Source organism: Anolis carolinensis, chromosome 2 (genome assembly GCF_035594765.1).
Source record: "Anolis carolinensis isolate JA03-04 chromosome 2, rAnoCar3.1.pri, whole genome shotgun sequence".
Taxonomy (NCBI): domain Eukaryota; kingdom Metazoa; phylum Chordata; class Lepidosauria; order Squamata; family Dactyloidae; genus Anolis; species Anolis carolinensis.
In genome coordinates, this window is record NC_085842.1 from 162,956,973 (window position 1) to 162,972,812 (window position 15,840).

General features: G+C 40.2%; 1 protein-coding gene across 3 annotated transcripts in view; it reads left to right on the forward strand.

Moving 5' to 3' along the window:
• Positions 1-15,840, forward strand: part of stxbp4 (syntaxin binding protein 4) — a 152,290-nt gene that overhangs the window by 83,131 nt on the left and 53,319 nt on the right. For all 3 annotated transcript variants that reach the window (XM_062970990.1, XM_062970988.1, XM_062970989.1), the window contains one exon: positions 525-658. In XM_062970990.1, the coding sequence (XP_062827060.1) occupies positions 525-658 (134 nt within the window). The remainder of the gene's footprint in view (positions 1-524; positions 659-15,840) is intronic.

Consider the following 15,840-nt stretch of genomic DNA (forward strand, 5'->3'; position numbering starts at 1 on the left):
TAGAATTAAAGAAAGGGATACCTTCTGAGAACATCTTCAGGCCAGGAATTGGTTTTCTGTACCAAAGCTAAGCTTACCATTCTTCAGTCATAGACTTATTCCTGGTTTTGCTCAAGCAGTCTTCATTTCAGTTGCCTGTTTTATTTGTTTCTGCCTTCAAACCCTTCAGAATCCCAAACCATATGTAATGAATTTCAGGATTGCCCAGGAAAATGCCATAGATCCCAGATTAGCTGCCATCCACTCTTTAGACAGTATTGCATTTGGATACAACACCAGCTTCACACTGAGCGACCTTGGTCTTCAACTCCTTGGATTTTCTACTCAATATAAATGAGTACTGCACTCATTCTGCACTCTGTATTAAAATTAAAATGAACAGTACTCATTTATATTGAGCGGGGCTGCACAAACATTGTGGCCTACTGATAACTAAAAATGAAAATGAATTTGATGTCACAAATTGGACTAATGGGATTTTACAAATAAAAGCATTTTGACTCTTTTCCACATGTTCTCTTCAGTGACAAAAAAGCCACCTTTTCCTCTAAAGCGATCCTTGCACGCCTGGGAAGGAATGGCCGCAGTATCCCAGCATCACTTGCAACTGAAGCCAAAGAACTTGCTAGATCTGTCCGTGCCATTCTGGAAGCTGATTGTGAGTTTTATAATATTTTTATTTCTTTTAAATATTTTTATTTGACAATTTAAGCAGAAAATCCTGACTTGTGGGTTGTATCATGAATCTAGCTTGCACCTTGTCAAGGATAAAGAAAATAGCAATCGTTGGAATATTCAAAGGGTAACAAGATGTCTAGTAATTTGGATAATTCAAACATTTATTTTTTGGAATTGTGAATCTAATAACAGAATCACATTTGTTAGTATGTACAAACAGGCTTGTTCTTTAATTCTGCCTATTTGAGGACATTTTGAATTTCACTTGCACATGAACACACTTTTATCATTTGATTTTGAAAATGTACAAGGTGTCTTAATGAGTTGTATCCTGTAATAGCTAAACCATTTTTGTTACCAAAGCTTTGGGTTATTTATAGCAAGGGCATAATCATAATAAAATCATTCAGAACCAAATTTCATTGAGATTTGCTTCCCATCACATATTTATTTACTTATAACCTAATTTTCAGCCAAATGGAACTTAAAGCAGTTTACAATATTTGTGATTGAAGATCCAATCTAAATAAGGTCCCAACACATGTAAGCTTGATTTTAAAAAATTCTTTTGGTTTCCTTTTATACCCAGTATGGTATATACTTTTTTATTATTAAATAACATGTTGATGAATTTTCTTGCTGTTTTAAAAATCAGTAAACATATATTATAGTTCCCTTTTCAAAGTGAAACATAATGAAGTCTGTATAAAGGCTTTCTTTTGTAAATCTTTTGATATGTAATGTCGATGAAAGCAACCATATCTTGGAAATTGACATTGTGTTTGCATTCTGTGTGTAAGACTGCAGAAACTAACAGCATGATATAGTAGATCCTGAAGGCCATAGATTGTCACCTACTGTGGTCTACAACAGTGTTTCTCAAAGAATGCTCCTCCATGTGTTTTGGACTTCAGAGCCCGTCCAAGCAGCCATATAACCCAGAATATCAAGTCAGAAAATCCCACAATATCTGCTTTGATCTGGTTTATCTGAGCCCACACTGCTATATATTCCAGTTCAAAGCAGATAATGTGGGATTTTATTCAGCTGTATGGGAGGGGCCTCAGCTCTCAGAAATCCCAGCCAGCTTACCAGCTGTTAGGAATTGTGGGAGCTGAATTCCAAAACATCTGGGGGAGTACAGTTTGAGAAACTCTGGTCTACACTAAGCATTCCTAAGGCAAATGATGTAAATCTGAAGACTTCAAGGCAATGCCACATATTATCCTTATCCATTTTTGCCACATACTGACTTTGCATGGTGATGTCCGTAGATGTCATTGCCTGTCTTGATAACCTTTCCTGGAAGGTGCCCAGTTTTTGGACGGTGCACAATCTAGACTAGTGTAGCTCCCACAATTCCTAACAGCTCATAAGCTGAATGGGATTTCTGGGAGCTGAAGTCCAAAACACATTGAGGAGCAATTTGAGAAACACTGGTTTAGACAGTACTATTAGTTGTAACTATCATGTGGGCACTACACTTGAGTTAGCATGCTAAAAGTTTTTTATTCAGTTGCCCATCTTTGTTGAGCACTCTCATCCATGTCTAGTGTATTCAAACCTTGTTGCATGGGCTGTGTCTATCTTCCATGTGGGTAAAAGGTTGTGGAGCAAGCGAAAATGGGAGAGTTGAGTAGGGTTGCTACTTGCGCAAAATCCTTTTTCCAGGTTTTGATTTTTGTATTCACTGAAGATATTGAATATTAACCTTAGTTAAAGCAGTATGTGAGGACTGCAGGAAGTTTACAGATGGATAGGTAGCAGGTAAAATCACTGGGTATCAAGAGATGTTTTGCCAATTATAATAAGCCATGGACATAACAATGGGTGTATTGAACAAATACAACTTGGATTGGTCTGCTTTATCTGAGTAAAAGAGATGCAATAGAATTCTGCATGATTAACTGGAGGCTCCAATAAAAATGTTTTTTGAGGCTGACGCCATAGTTCAAATGAGTACCTTAACTCATTAGACGTGAGACTTGCTTCCTTACTTTCTGTATGTTGCACTGCATAAACAATGTACGACGCGTTCAGATGTTGCCAAGGCTTCACAATATGTCAGAAGAGCTTATGTCAGAAGAACAGATATATTATGGCAGGCTAATTTGATGTGATGACACCACTTCTGGTCACAGAAATAGATCTAAAGTAATAGGCAAAAAGCCTTGGAAGCAATAAATAATGCTTTTTTAAAAATCAAACTAGCTCTAACCGTTTTCTGGCAAAGGTTCTCTTTGGCATGTGGAGGGAGGTATAGGGAAACATGGTTAAAAATGTTCTGTCACATTAAATTACTTCCAACAGCCTGCATGAGAAGTCATGCGAGAGAAGCCTTTAGTCTTAAATGCAGCTGAAGCCAAACATCTGCTTGTGTCAACTATAATAGGTAGGAAATCAGCTAGAAAGCATTCAAGCCAGAGGATGGATCCATTTTGTGAACCTGAACATTAAAAATAGCTCTGCAGAGAGGGATTTAAAGACCAAACCTTATCCTCCTGGGTTCACTCTGACTTGGGGAAAGCATTCCTCCTCTTTCTGCCCCCTCTCTCCTGTACAGATAGATGAAAGCTCAGTTGAGCCTGAATCTGAGATTAAAGAATTAAAGTGTTCCAGGCTATTGGAGAAACAAATAACGGTGAAGCAGAGTTAATAGTCAAACATGTCTGCCTCCAAATCTTTTACAGGGTACAGCTCTTAGATCTCTGTCGTTATAGCGGTCATCTTATGTTTGGCTCAATTTTCTAAGTTGTACTTTCTCTCTCTCTCTTTCCTTTATCCCCTTGTGTTCGTTCTAAAAAAATACTTGCTCACTAAGTACTTTAGGGCAATTTGTTTTGTCCTCATTAGATTACCGTTCCTCTCTGCACTTGCCTTGTCAAATTTCCAAGTGAAAGTTCAGTTCAGGTCAGTGTGATGGTTCATCACAGAATGTGAAGTCTGGCAAAGAAATTGGGTTTTTTTCTGAAAGTCTCAGCTTTTCTTTAAGATGAAGAGTTTCCAGCTCTCAATCTATCTATATATATATAAAAGGCTTTTGGCGTCGCAGTGACGGACCAAACAGCAAAACCCGAAACCCCCAAACTAGAAAATTTACAACACAATCCATCATCCCCACGTCAAGTACGATACAACACAATTACACTAAAAACACAATCACAAGATCAAAAAAAGGCCAAAAACTGCAACTGGCAATGTACGCATGTGCACAAACACAATCCTCCGCACCCTTGTGGCGCGCGTACACACACAACCGTCAACCCCTTGCTCACCCTCTCTCGTGACCTCTACTCCGATATTAAAAATCAGGTCCAAGGTGTGGCCGGCCCGATGAGTAGGGCGAGTCTTGAGTAGTGAGAGCCCCAGAGCTTCAAAGGTTGGTACTAGGTCCTTAGTCACAGATGAAGATGGCAGTGCCTCGACATGTACATTAAAGTCACCCAGAACAATAAGTCTGGGGAACTTCAGGACCCAGTCTGCCACAAGATCTAATAAATTTAGCAGACTCTCTCCCGGAGACCCAGGCGTGCGGTAAACTACAAGAATGGCTAGGGATTCCCTGCTAGCCAGGACCACACCAACACACTCAATACCGGCTATCTTTGGAGTTGGAATAGCTTTGATGGTAAAATAATCACAGGAGAGTATTGCTACCCCTCCACCCCGACCCCCACTCCGTGGCTGTTGAAATATCTGGAAGCCTGGAGGTGTCAGTTCATGTGAGGGAATGTTATCACCCTCATGGATCCAGGTCTCTGTAATACAAACCAGGTCCACTGCTTGATCGAGAATAAAGTCAGAGAGGGTAGCAGTTTTGTTGACAATAGACCTAGCATTGAATAATAGCAGGGACAAGAGGGGCGTTGGTAGCACCTTCTCGGCTGTATGCCTAGGGATGGAATGCAAGTTGGAAAGAGAACGAGTTTCCAATCGACTCGATCTCACTCTGGCACTTGACCTAGGACCACTGTTATCATACTTGGGAATATCACATAGAACAGATGAAGGCCGAATCTGTTGCTGACTTTGTCTCTTTTAAGAGACCAGCATGCTATCATTCTCATATATCCCTCTCCCGATGATTACTGGGATCGTCCTCCCAGTTCTGGGTTCGTCTTTAGTGTCAGTTAGGTACCTGATGTTCGAACCACCTCCAGAAAAGGGAATGACGCAAGGCCCAAGGGGGTATGATTTTGAGCACCAGCCTGTGGGCACAGCGGAGTAAATGCGAAGTCTCCTAAACATTGTTTAGGACGTGCAGGTGTTCCGTTGCAACGAGGGAATGAGCCCCCAGCCGCTGGGTTTTTGGAATGACCCTCTTCTGTGGCTCTATCTTCCCCGTTTGTATTAATAGTGTCCCTAACTGGAGAGGTATTCATCCTTTGTGTTGAAAGTGCCTTCGGCATTCTTGTCCTGGCCCTAAAACCAGCCCCCCAAAAAGTTCTAGTTTTGTAGCCTTTCTGCTGGGCTCTGCGTTTTGATGAACTAGGGCTTGTGGCTCTGACCGACACATGTTCAGAACGTTGACTTCCGGGCAATTCTCTGTTCTGTATGTCGGCGGAAATGTTCTCTGCCCTCGCAAAAGCCCCTCTGGATGCGATCTTACTCACTGGGGCATCCTGAGTTAGAGCTTCTTCAGTATTTTTTTCAGCATCGGCCCCCATAGAGTTTCTTCGGCCGGAGACATCTCCTCCGGAGGAGCTCCCACCAGAAACCGCTTCATGTGGATTCCCCTCAAGAGCAGTTACTTTGGGGATGTCCTCACCGGAAGTAGGGCCTTTCCCTAGATGGTGCTTCCGTCTCTTTCTCGTACGGCGTTTGCACATGTGCTGTTTCTCTTTGGGACTTGGCCATAGGGAGGTCAATTCCCTTTTAGCAATCCCCACACCGGGTGCCATTTCCAAGGCCTTGATCTGAGCTTGTCTTTCAGACAAGGGAAGACAACGACATCTGCAGCGATCTTCTGGCTTTTGGGCCTCGGTGATCGTCCTTGGATTCTTTTGCAGGATTGCAGAAATGTCCAATGGCTCTGCTTCCATCCACTGAGGCGGATCTGCTCCCATGGCCCCATGGCCTTCCTAGATTTTTGGTTTGACCAGAGACAGGTGTCATCAGGATTTGCCCCAAAAGGGCAATTTCCCCCAAATGAGCATTCCAGGACTGTCGCCTCCTGGAAAACTCCCCCCGAGGGTATCAGGGGCCATGATGGTGGACTCGGAGGCTGCGATGGTCTTGGCGAGGAACTTACCCCTCCAAAGAACACCTCAGCTGGACTATCGTTTAGTAAGTACTTATTTGCCTGCAATATGTCCATGGAGGCTCTTTCTGGTGATTTTGTGTCACTTAATTGATTTAGTAACACTCCAAGGCGGCTTAAACTTAAAGTATAAAAGAGGGACAGGGTCACAGCAAAAATAAAACCTTATGTACATTGACCAACACCACTAAAAAAAGCCACAGCAACGCGTGGCTGGGCACAGCTAGTTTTATGTATTAAAGGGTTTCATGAACTGTGGTGGCTGTTGAAAACACAGTAAGCAAAAAGGAAGCATGGCATGATATAAGAGTTAGCTTGTTCATTCCCATTGCCTTTTGCATTCTATTAACATAAACGCTTTATAATGTTTTCGTTGCTTTTCATTTGTGACATTTTTTTCATTTGTTCAGCCTTATATATGGCCCTTTCAACTGTAGTCAGTTGCCTTCTGCTTCCCCTGGAATTACATGGGCTTGCATGGGAAGATCTAACTTCCTGAGCCATGATCTCTTCCATTTTTTGTCTTCTTGCACCTTGTTTGAAAAGGTCACCCAATATCTACAAATTCCAGTAGACTTCCTCGCCTATGTTTAGAGGATCAAGACCAGCGTGCCCACAAGTCTTCATGGGTAGTGGCCTTAAACAATGAGATGGCTAAAATTGGCCTTCCTTTACAATTTTTGAATGATCTAGGACCTAGGGCAAAACAAGTGCTCATGCAACGCACTCATGATATCTACGCTCAATTGGACCTAGCAAGTATAGGTAGGTCTTCTGCCACAAAGTTTTTAGCCTCCCACAAAATGAATATTCATTTAGAACACTATTTGACTATTCCAGTTCCGTTACCCTTAAGAAGAATATATACCAGGGCCGGGTTTGAACAACACGGTATTATGATGCAAACTGGTCGCTACTGTAACATCCCAAGAAATGAGAGATTTTGTGTCTGGGAGAATAAATAGTGGAAGATATCGAACATTTTTTGATTGACTGCCCAGCATATGCTGAACTTCGACACAGATATTTACATCCATTACTATCTAATTTTAGGTCCCCCAACAGAAAGGATCTTCTGACAGTCCTCTTGCAAGGACAAGAAAGATCCACCATAATGAGAGTAAGCCTTTTTATCCTGAAAGCTATTAAGAAAAGAGCACATTTCCTGAAAGAAGAATCAGGAAAATAAGCTTCTGACAGCAAACAGAAGGCCAGCTGCTGTCCTCCCATCCTTTTTGCCTTGTTTTTATTTATGTTGCACTTTGTAATGGTCATATGACTGGTCAAACAAATATATTATTATTATTATTATTATTATTATTATTATTATTATTATTATAAATAGATGTGTGTTTGGGGTGAAGGATAGATTTGAGGAAGGGAGAAGACTGAGAGCTTTCAGGTGACAAAGAAAGCCTTCTTTATATGAACAGAATGGAGTCTGGAGTCCAAGTTGTGCCTCTTATTGTGTCTTGCCTTTCCTCCCTTCCTCATCCACATCAACCCTTCTGTTTTAAACAGCAGCATTGCCATCAAAAATAGTCCTAATTTGTTTGGTGGTTTCATTTAGTTAGATCAGGCCTGCATAACTTGTGGCCCTCCAGATGTTTCGGACTCCAACTCCCAAAAGTTCTAGTCAGAAATTTTTGGAGCTGAGGTCCAAAACACCTGGAGGGCCAGATTTTGCAGACCTAGTTTAGATGCATATTTTAAGAGGGTTTTTTTTAAAAAAAAAATCTAGTTCCATAAGATGTATTGATGCACATAATGGAGAACTGCAATCCATTGCAGCTCCCTGCTGAGCTCTCACAGTTGATATACATTTAGGGGTTTTTTTTTTTTGGGGGGGGGGGGGGGTTGCGCTTTGTAAAGTAGCAATATATCAGTGTGTTTGGGTTCTTTCCTACAATACACTTCACATTCATTTTCAGTTTCACTAATTGAGGTTGACTTTAAATGCATTTAAGATACCTTCAGTGCTTTACTAATTATTTGGAACAGGGAAGAGCAACAACGAAAGGAAGAAGAGTCTGCTAATGAGCAACCAACTTCATTAAGATCAAAAGGGAATGTATCACCCTCCTTGCTTCATCTCTTTAATTTGATTTGCACTCTGGAGAATACTGTGGAAACCTTTAACCCTGATTTTATATTATGCTTATGACCCTGTACTTGTTCAGTTGCATGGGTCAAGAACAAGAGCAGGCAAAATATAGTCAATGTACCAAATGCACTCATAACTAGCACTGCTCTAACCTCACGTTGGAAGAAAAATCCTTCAAAAAACATACTCCTTGCAAAGACTACCAATGAGTTACCTTGATTTCAATACCAGGATTGTTGCAAAGATCATTAAACAGTCAGGCTGTTCACACTCAAACAAATGCTATGATATCTCAGAGCCAGCATGGGTTTCTCAAAAATGTACTGTTCCATTATCCAGACAGACTCCAAAAGGGGGTCTAGGCAGAGAAGGGTAGTCTATTTTACAGGGGGAGGGAGGGAGTTGAAGGAAGAAAACGATTTCTCCAGTTTTCTCTGATTATCCCCCCTCCCCTCCCCCCCGTTTTGACAATGGAGACATAGCTGGGGGGAATAAAAGGAACACAGGGGAAAATGGTTTTACTCCTTCAGCCTCCCACCCCCAAATTGATTATCGTTCTCTGTCTGGGTCCCCTTTTGGCCTCCATCTAGATCAGGGGTCCTCAAACTTTTTAAGCCGAGGGCCGGTCCACAATCCTTCAGATTGTTGAGGGGCCGGATTATCATTTGAAGAAAAAAATACAAACAAATTCCGATGCACACTGCACATGTCTTATTTGTAGTGCAAAAACAACAACAACAACAACAACAACAAGAACAATGAAAGAACAATACAATATTTAAAAATAAAAACAATTTTAACCAACATACATTGATCAGGATTTCAATGGGAAGTGTGGTCCTGCTTCTGGCCAATGAGATAGTCAAGTTAATTAGGGTTGTTGTTGTTGTTGTTGTTGTTGTTGTTGTTGTTGTGTGCCTACAAGTCATTTCAGACTTTGGGTGACCCTAAGTCTAAAATTTATTATTTATTTATTTACTGCATTTATTTACTACATTTGTATCACACCCTTCTGACCCCAAAGGGGACTCAGAGTGGCTTACAAATTATATGTACATACAATATATTATATTATTAGCATAGCACAATATTAGCATTATATATTACTATATTGAACTATACTACTATACTGTAATATTATTAGTAATATTATATGTAATATAGAATATATAATTAATATTATTATATGGTATTATTATTAGTGTTATATTGTATTACATTATAATATTATTATCAATATTACAATTAATATTATACTATAAAACTGAAGGCGGGGGCCAGGTAAATGACCTCGGAGGGCCGCATCCGGCCCCCGGGCCTTAGTTTGGGGACCCCTGATCTAGATAATGAAACATTACAAAAAAAAAAGTCATGCTAAAGTAACCTTCTCTCTTTCTCGTTCTCTTGGATAAAATTGCAAACTTAGTTGCTCGGGAACACTATAGATGTAATAAATCTTGGTCTTAGACTTTTAACACAGTTCTCCATGATATTTTTTGCAGGCAATCTGTTGAACTCTGGGTTAGATAGTGTTACAGTAAACATGCAATTTACTAACAAACATATTTCAGAGAGTACTCACAAAGAGTCTTCATTCTGGAGAAGCAACTAGCAGGGCATCTCCAGACTGTCCTGTTTTGCATTTTTATAAATGACCTAGGACCCCCAGTGGCATAGCAGGTTCATCTGCTGAGCTGTTGAATCATTGTGCTTTATCTCCCCCCCCCCCCCCCCCCCCCCAAAGAGAATCTGCTTCTTGCGGCAGTTCTGTTTCTGATGGAATAGTGTAATCCATATTATTTCTCGAAGACTTGGAGGGGCCAATTTTTCAAAGTTCAGAGCTGTCAGTCAATCCGTTTTTCTTTATTGCATAGCAACATATTTTAAAACCCTGTAATGTCTCAGATGCCTCAGAAACATGTATATGCAATCTTAGAAAAAGAGAAAATGAACCGAAACAGATGGAGATGAATTATTGTCTAGTATAGGAGATGGGTAATATAAGGACAATGTTGTAGGCTGTGGTCCCAAACCAGATAGTTGCTCCCCAGTACTGCCAGTATGCCTCCGCTAGGTGTTGTATGTTATGGAATAAAATCTTCTGTTTGAAGTCTTGAGCCTGGAGAGAGAGGGAGCAGAAGGGCATTGGAATGGCCCATCCACAAGCACCACCTCTTCACTCACTTTGCTGAAAATACATTGGATTTCAGTGGAAACTATATTAATATCTCTAAATTTGCATCTTTCAATTTAAGTGATCAATTGCAAATTTTCCACAAATTCATATCTCCTTTATCTGGAGGCAGATATTCAGGCCCAGGCTATTTATTACTTTAAAGTTTAAAAACAATCCCCTTGACTGGTCATGGCATGCAAGTGATAACCAGTGCAGATATTTCATTGTCATGGTGATTTGGTCTTCATAGTGCACACCAATCACCATAGTAGTTTACCTGTCACACTCTGCCCCCAAATATTTTCAAGGTTAGGCACCCACAGAACTCACGGTAGATGCATTCCTGGGCTTAGCATGGATCCATTTACCCTTTTGAAATGAAGGACTTTTGACCCAAGAATGTCATAGAATTGTGCAGGATCTACAAAATGCCTAAAGAAGATCTATTTTGGCAGATGTGGATAATTTTTTTCGTGCCAGGAGTGACTTTAGAAATTGCAAGTTGCTTCTGGTGTGAGAGAAATGACCGTCTGCCAGGACGTTGCCTAGGGGACGGCCAGATGTTTTTGATGTTTTTTCCATCCTTGAGGGAGGCTTCTCGTGTCCCTGCATGGAGCTGGAGCTGATAGAGGAAGCTCATCCGTGCTCTCCCCAGGTTGGATTTGAACTGGCAACCTTCAGGTCAGCAACCCAACCTTCAAGTCATCAGTCCTGCCGGCACAAGAGTTTAACCCATTGTGGGCTACATGTGGATAAATGAAGCAGCAAATACCAGTGCTGCAAACACGAGAGTTGTACTTTAGTACTTTACATGACATTGCATAGACACAGCTTTCCCAGCTAGCTTTAATCAGTATAATTAACTTCCCCATATTGTTCATTCCATGCTGCATGCATGTATTTTATTATGTATATTAAATATCATGGTAGACCTGCTAATATTTCAGAGGTGGTACAGAGACTGAGCAACATCAAAGAATAATCAAGCTGGCAAAAGTGATTTAAAAAGTTGGAAGATGCTGCAGTAGCATGCTTTCACCTGATTATCCTGGAAAGGACAAGATACTGTGACCTTCTGCCCTCTCTCCTACTGAGTTACATGGTATTGAGTTCACATATTGCCAGTCAAGCTTGATGTTTACTAAGGAATAAGTGAACATTGTTTCCTTCCTAGAAAGCAACTGGGAATCTCAAAAATTTCCTGAATGTAAAGTAAAAATGTCTGAGACTTCAACATACATTATAAATGCCTGCTAATTAGATTCTTCCTCTGAGGAAATAAGGCATCTTGCCAGGCAAGTGGATGACAGCTAGTTAGCTGCTGACAGATGCAGACAAAAATCACTTTATACTGTCGTCTTTGTACTTCAAACTTGTGTAATAAGTATATTGTGCTTGTGCTTGTGCTTGAGAAATACTTTTCTTCAATGATGAAAAAAGGCCCAAAGAAATCAGTGGCTTTCTTGTTTCAGGTCCTGTAGTCATTCTTTTAAAAGATATAATATATAGCTCTTAAAATATTTACAATCTGCATAAAGTTTAAATTGTGTAATGAACACATGATCCATCAGGTATTGATTATTCCTAATCTCATAGTCCCTTGATACTTCTGAGATAGTAATGCCTTTGCATCTGGTATTTTGCAATCTTAATTCCTTAGACTGATCTAGGATTGATTTCTTTTCATTTTAATTATGAGCCCCTTCATCAGAGTGCTTAACGTAGTTTATGTTCTTAAAATAGAAAAAGTTCTCCACTCAATGTATTAATGAAGCAAACAGTTCCATTGCTAAAGACAGAGAGAAACTCAGAATGAATTAAAGAATGCTAGAATGGAATATACTTCTTAGACGGACCTGCTTTGTATAACAGATTGTCACCAAAATAATGTTTTGGACTCTCGCTTTGCAGTGTGAATTAAAGTGGTTGTGTGTGGGTACAATCACATATTTAGAAAAAGATAATTCTCTCATTTTAGCTTAGGAGGTGGTAACCCTGCCCTTTTAGCATACTACCTTGGACCCCTGAATACAGAGTTGGAGAGTTCCCCCATATTTTTATTGGCACTTAAAACAAAAATAAAAGCCAGTGTCTCTACTGTAGGATATCATGAGACTTGTTTGTTGGGATGTAAATTTTCACTTATTCCATAGGAGAACAAAATAATGTATCAGGTTTTTACCCCACAAAAGGAGATTGTGGCGGTTCAAATCATGTTTGTTATATTTTTCACTATTTGGAGGGACTTTAATTTCAAAATAATGTTTGCAAGACAAGCAGCAAGCCACGACTAATGGGACAGCCATCCCCGTCCATCTGCTTTCTCCCATCCTACCATCTTGGAAAATTAAGGAAAGCCATTGCAGCTGCTAGAAGCCACCTCTTCAGTAGAAAGCCAGATGCTTCCTGACTCTGGGTCTTCAGACTGGGATGGGGTCAAGAGGAGCTTTGGAAGTTGCTTATGATGCAGTCCTCTTTGCATCTTGCTTCTGAAGACCCAGAACTATGCACTCTGGAAGCTGGCTGTACCAGTTTTTCTCCATTTTACCAGGCACGTAGCAGGAGGTGGAAAAGGAAGAGGATGAGTTATTCTGGCAGTGATTGTGTTTTTTCCTATCATTTCATCTGCTATGGGGAGGGAGGCAAAATACGCATCTGTGTAGATTATTATGTAGTGTGGTTCACTTTCCTCTCACCATAGTGTAACCAAACAAATAATGAAACCAAACTAAAAAAGTGTGCCTTTCAAACATTTCACCAAAAAATAGATGTAGTCCCTGGCTTCTCCACAGTTGCCCACCTTTGCTTTAGCTATCAGCCAATGCATACTAAGTAAGCTAGTGAATTTAGGATCATAAGGTACCTGAAATGTATGAGCTAAAATCAGAGATCTAATAGTAAACCCTGGTGATGTTTTATGCATTAAGTAACAGCCACAGTTGATTGCAACTGATCACACACACGGTATAAATTAAGAGATGTCATAGTTAAAAGATCTATGCAGATCAAAGCAAAATGAGAGAATTTTTCTTTTTCACTTTCTTAGGGAGATGAAGTAAAGAACGTTAAGAATTTTATTACAAAAGAATGCACAATTATAGCAGAATAAAAGTGCCTGTTAATGGGGCTTACCACACAACATCATAGTGTTCCATAGTCACATTGTGCTTGATTCATAATTGGACTGTCTCTTTTAATTCATGAGAAAATCCCTACATGAATCCAATATCGCTGTACATCCTGAGAGTCTTTTCATGATGCATCATGGCAAATTAGAGCAAGCTATTGCTCTGCTAGCTGATACAAATATTTCCTCAAGCCTGGACCGGAATCCACCAAAACTGGAGAACTTGTCTCCTCCTGGACATGACCCATGAAAACGAGAAACTCAGGTCCAAGCCATGAAATCAAACTGTCATAGTACTAAGGGCTCTCTTTTGACCTTAGAGAAGCCTCTTTCTCTTGTTGTGGACTCTTCCTCCACATTTTGATATACATTTTTTCTTTGTAGTTGATTTTTTGCTTTCTGGGCATTGTAGTTAGCTTTTCCATGTCAGCCTAACAGACCATCTAAGTCAAATTCCTTCCTCAACACCCAGACTCTTATCATTTCCTTCAGAAATCTACTTCCATCTGCTGGTAGGCCTGCAAGGGCCACTATAAATTCATGTACTTTGAAAGGTGCGCTAAGAAATCAAAACCTGTTTCTTACTACCTAGTTTATGTTTCCATTCATGTCTCAGATCAGCCTCTTATATTGAGTTCCATTTCATTTCTTTGGCTGCCTTTTCATGAGACACATCCTCTTGCTTGGATGTGGAAGCTTGTTCATGGTTGTGCTTCTGCATTGGCTACTTAGTTGAAGAATCACGATCCTAGCCTCCGTCCTCTGGTAGCACCCAGGGAACATTGTTTGATGGCAGCCAGTGAGGGATGTCTTCCCCCATTCCATTGTCAAATCTGTGGTGCTCTACAGCTTGCCTGTGGGTTGGCTGATGAATGCCAACCCCACCCAACACCTGCTTAGTTCCTTTCACAAATCCTGTTGGCATCAGTTTTGGGCAGGAAGAGATGACTTTCGTTCATAATAAAGAGAGGGCCGCCCACAAAAGGCTTTGAGGCACAAACCACTGTGGCTCTCATCGCCAAGATGAGCAGTAGAAGCAGATGGACAACTAATGCCGAGCACCATAAATAAGAGACAACTTGTCCAACAGAAAGAGAAAGGGTAAATGAGGAATATTTGCAAAAAAAAAAAAAAAAAAACAAGCTATGAGATTTAAATTGCCCTATTTCCTAGGCCTGTCTTTCTTAAGGCAAATTACAAATTAAGGATGTCCAACTTTATTTTTCCAAGTCAGAACGAAATAAGCAATTTCAAAAAATTTCTCCCCACACTGTTGGACATTTTCCAACAATTACTTGTACTTTTTTGACAAAACAAATGAGTTTGCACAAAACACATGTTTTTGCACAAAAGGAAATTGCAACATTTGGCATTAACGGTGGTATTTTTTGCATAAAACCGGCAGTTTTCTGCATAAGGATGGTTTTACTAAAACATTTTTATGCAAATGAATGCAGAAATATGAAAAAAAAATTGTGGAATGTTTCAAGGTGTTGAGACCTATTTTCTTGTTGAGAACAAGACATTTTGTTAATATTTTTTACATTCCTACAGCTGATTCTCATTAAGTAGAGTGCTCCACACTTCATACATGTTCCTACCATCAACTTTTCATCTCTGGAATTCAAAATATGGCTTCCATATTTTCTCATGATAAGAAAATATAAAGGTTCAGAGCAGAGTGCTAATATGTCTACCACAAAAAGCTGAGTCCATACAACTTGTGATGACCCATGGGTGAAGGAATGGATTGGCAGGCTCCACATTATGAGTAATATCAATACTTTGGAATCCTTTTGAAGATTGGTGGTTCTTTTCCTCCCAGCATAGATACTCACTGATAAGAACAAAGTACAGCTTAAACGCTATTTGTACAAAACAATAAACTTTATAGCACAAAACACATTTAAAGCATATTCAAATGATGGAGGCATAGCAAAACCCCTTATGCTACATAAATAAAGGGCCAAAGCCCTGCCTAAATAATAAGTCTTTAAAAGAACAGTGGGAAACCAGAAGAATCTTCCATGAGAGGGAATTCCACAAACTGAGAACAGCCATAGCTCTATATTTGAGTAGCAGAACTGTGTGTATCTCTTCTAAATGTCTAGAGTCTAGACCTTGGAGTTACTCCATTGCTACCAAATGTTCCTTGTAGTGAAAATTCCTCTATAGGGGTAGCAGCAGAAAGACTTGACTGTTTAAGTATAGCAGGATCAAAACAGTTGGTGAGCAGCCAAATAGTGTGATTTCCTGATTAGGTACATTGTTTCCAACAAAGCTAGGAAAGAACTTGACATGATAACAGTTTAGTTTGACAGCTTCTCAGCATTGCCTTCAATTCATATTAGGGTTCTCAACTTGAACCCCACCCCCTGTGGTGTAGCCTTGTAACTTGAAGGTTGGGTTGCTGACCTGAAGGCTGCCAGGTTTGAATCCCACCCGTGGAGAGCGTGGATGAGCTCCCTCTATCAGCTCCAGCTCCATGTGGGGAC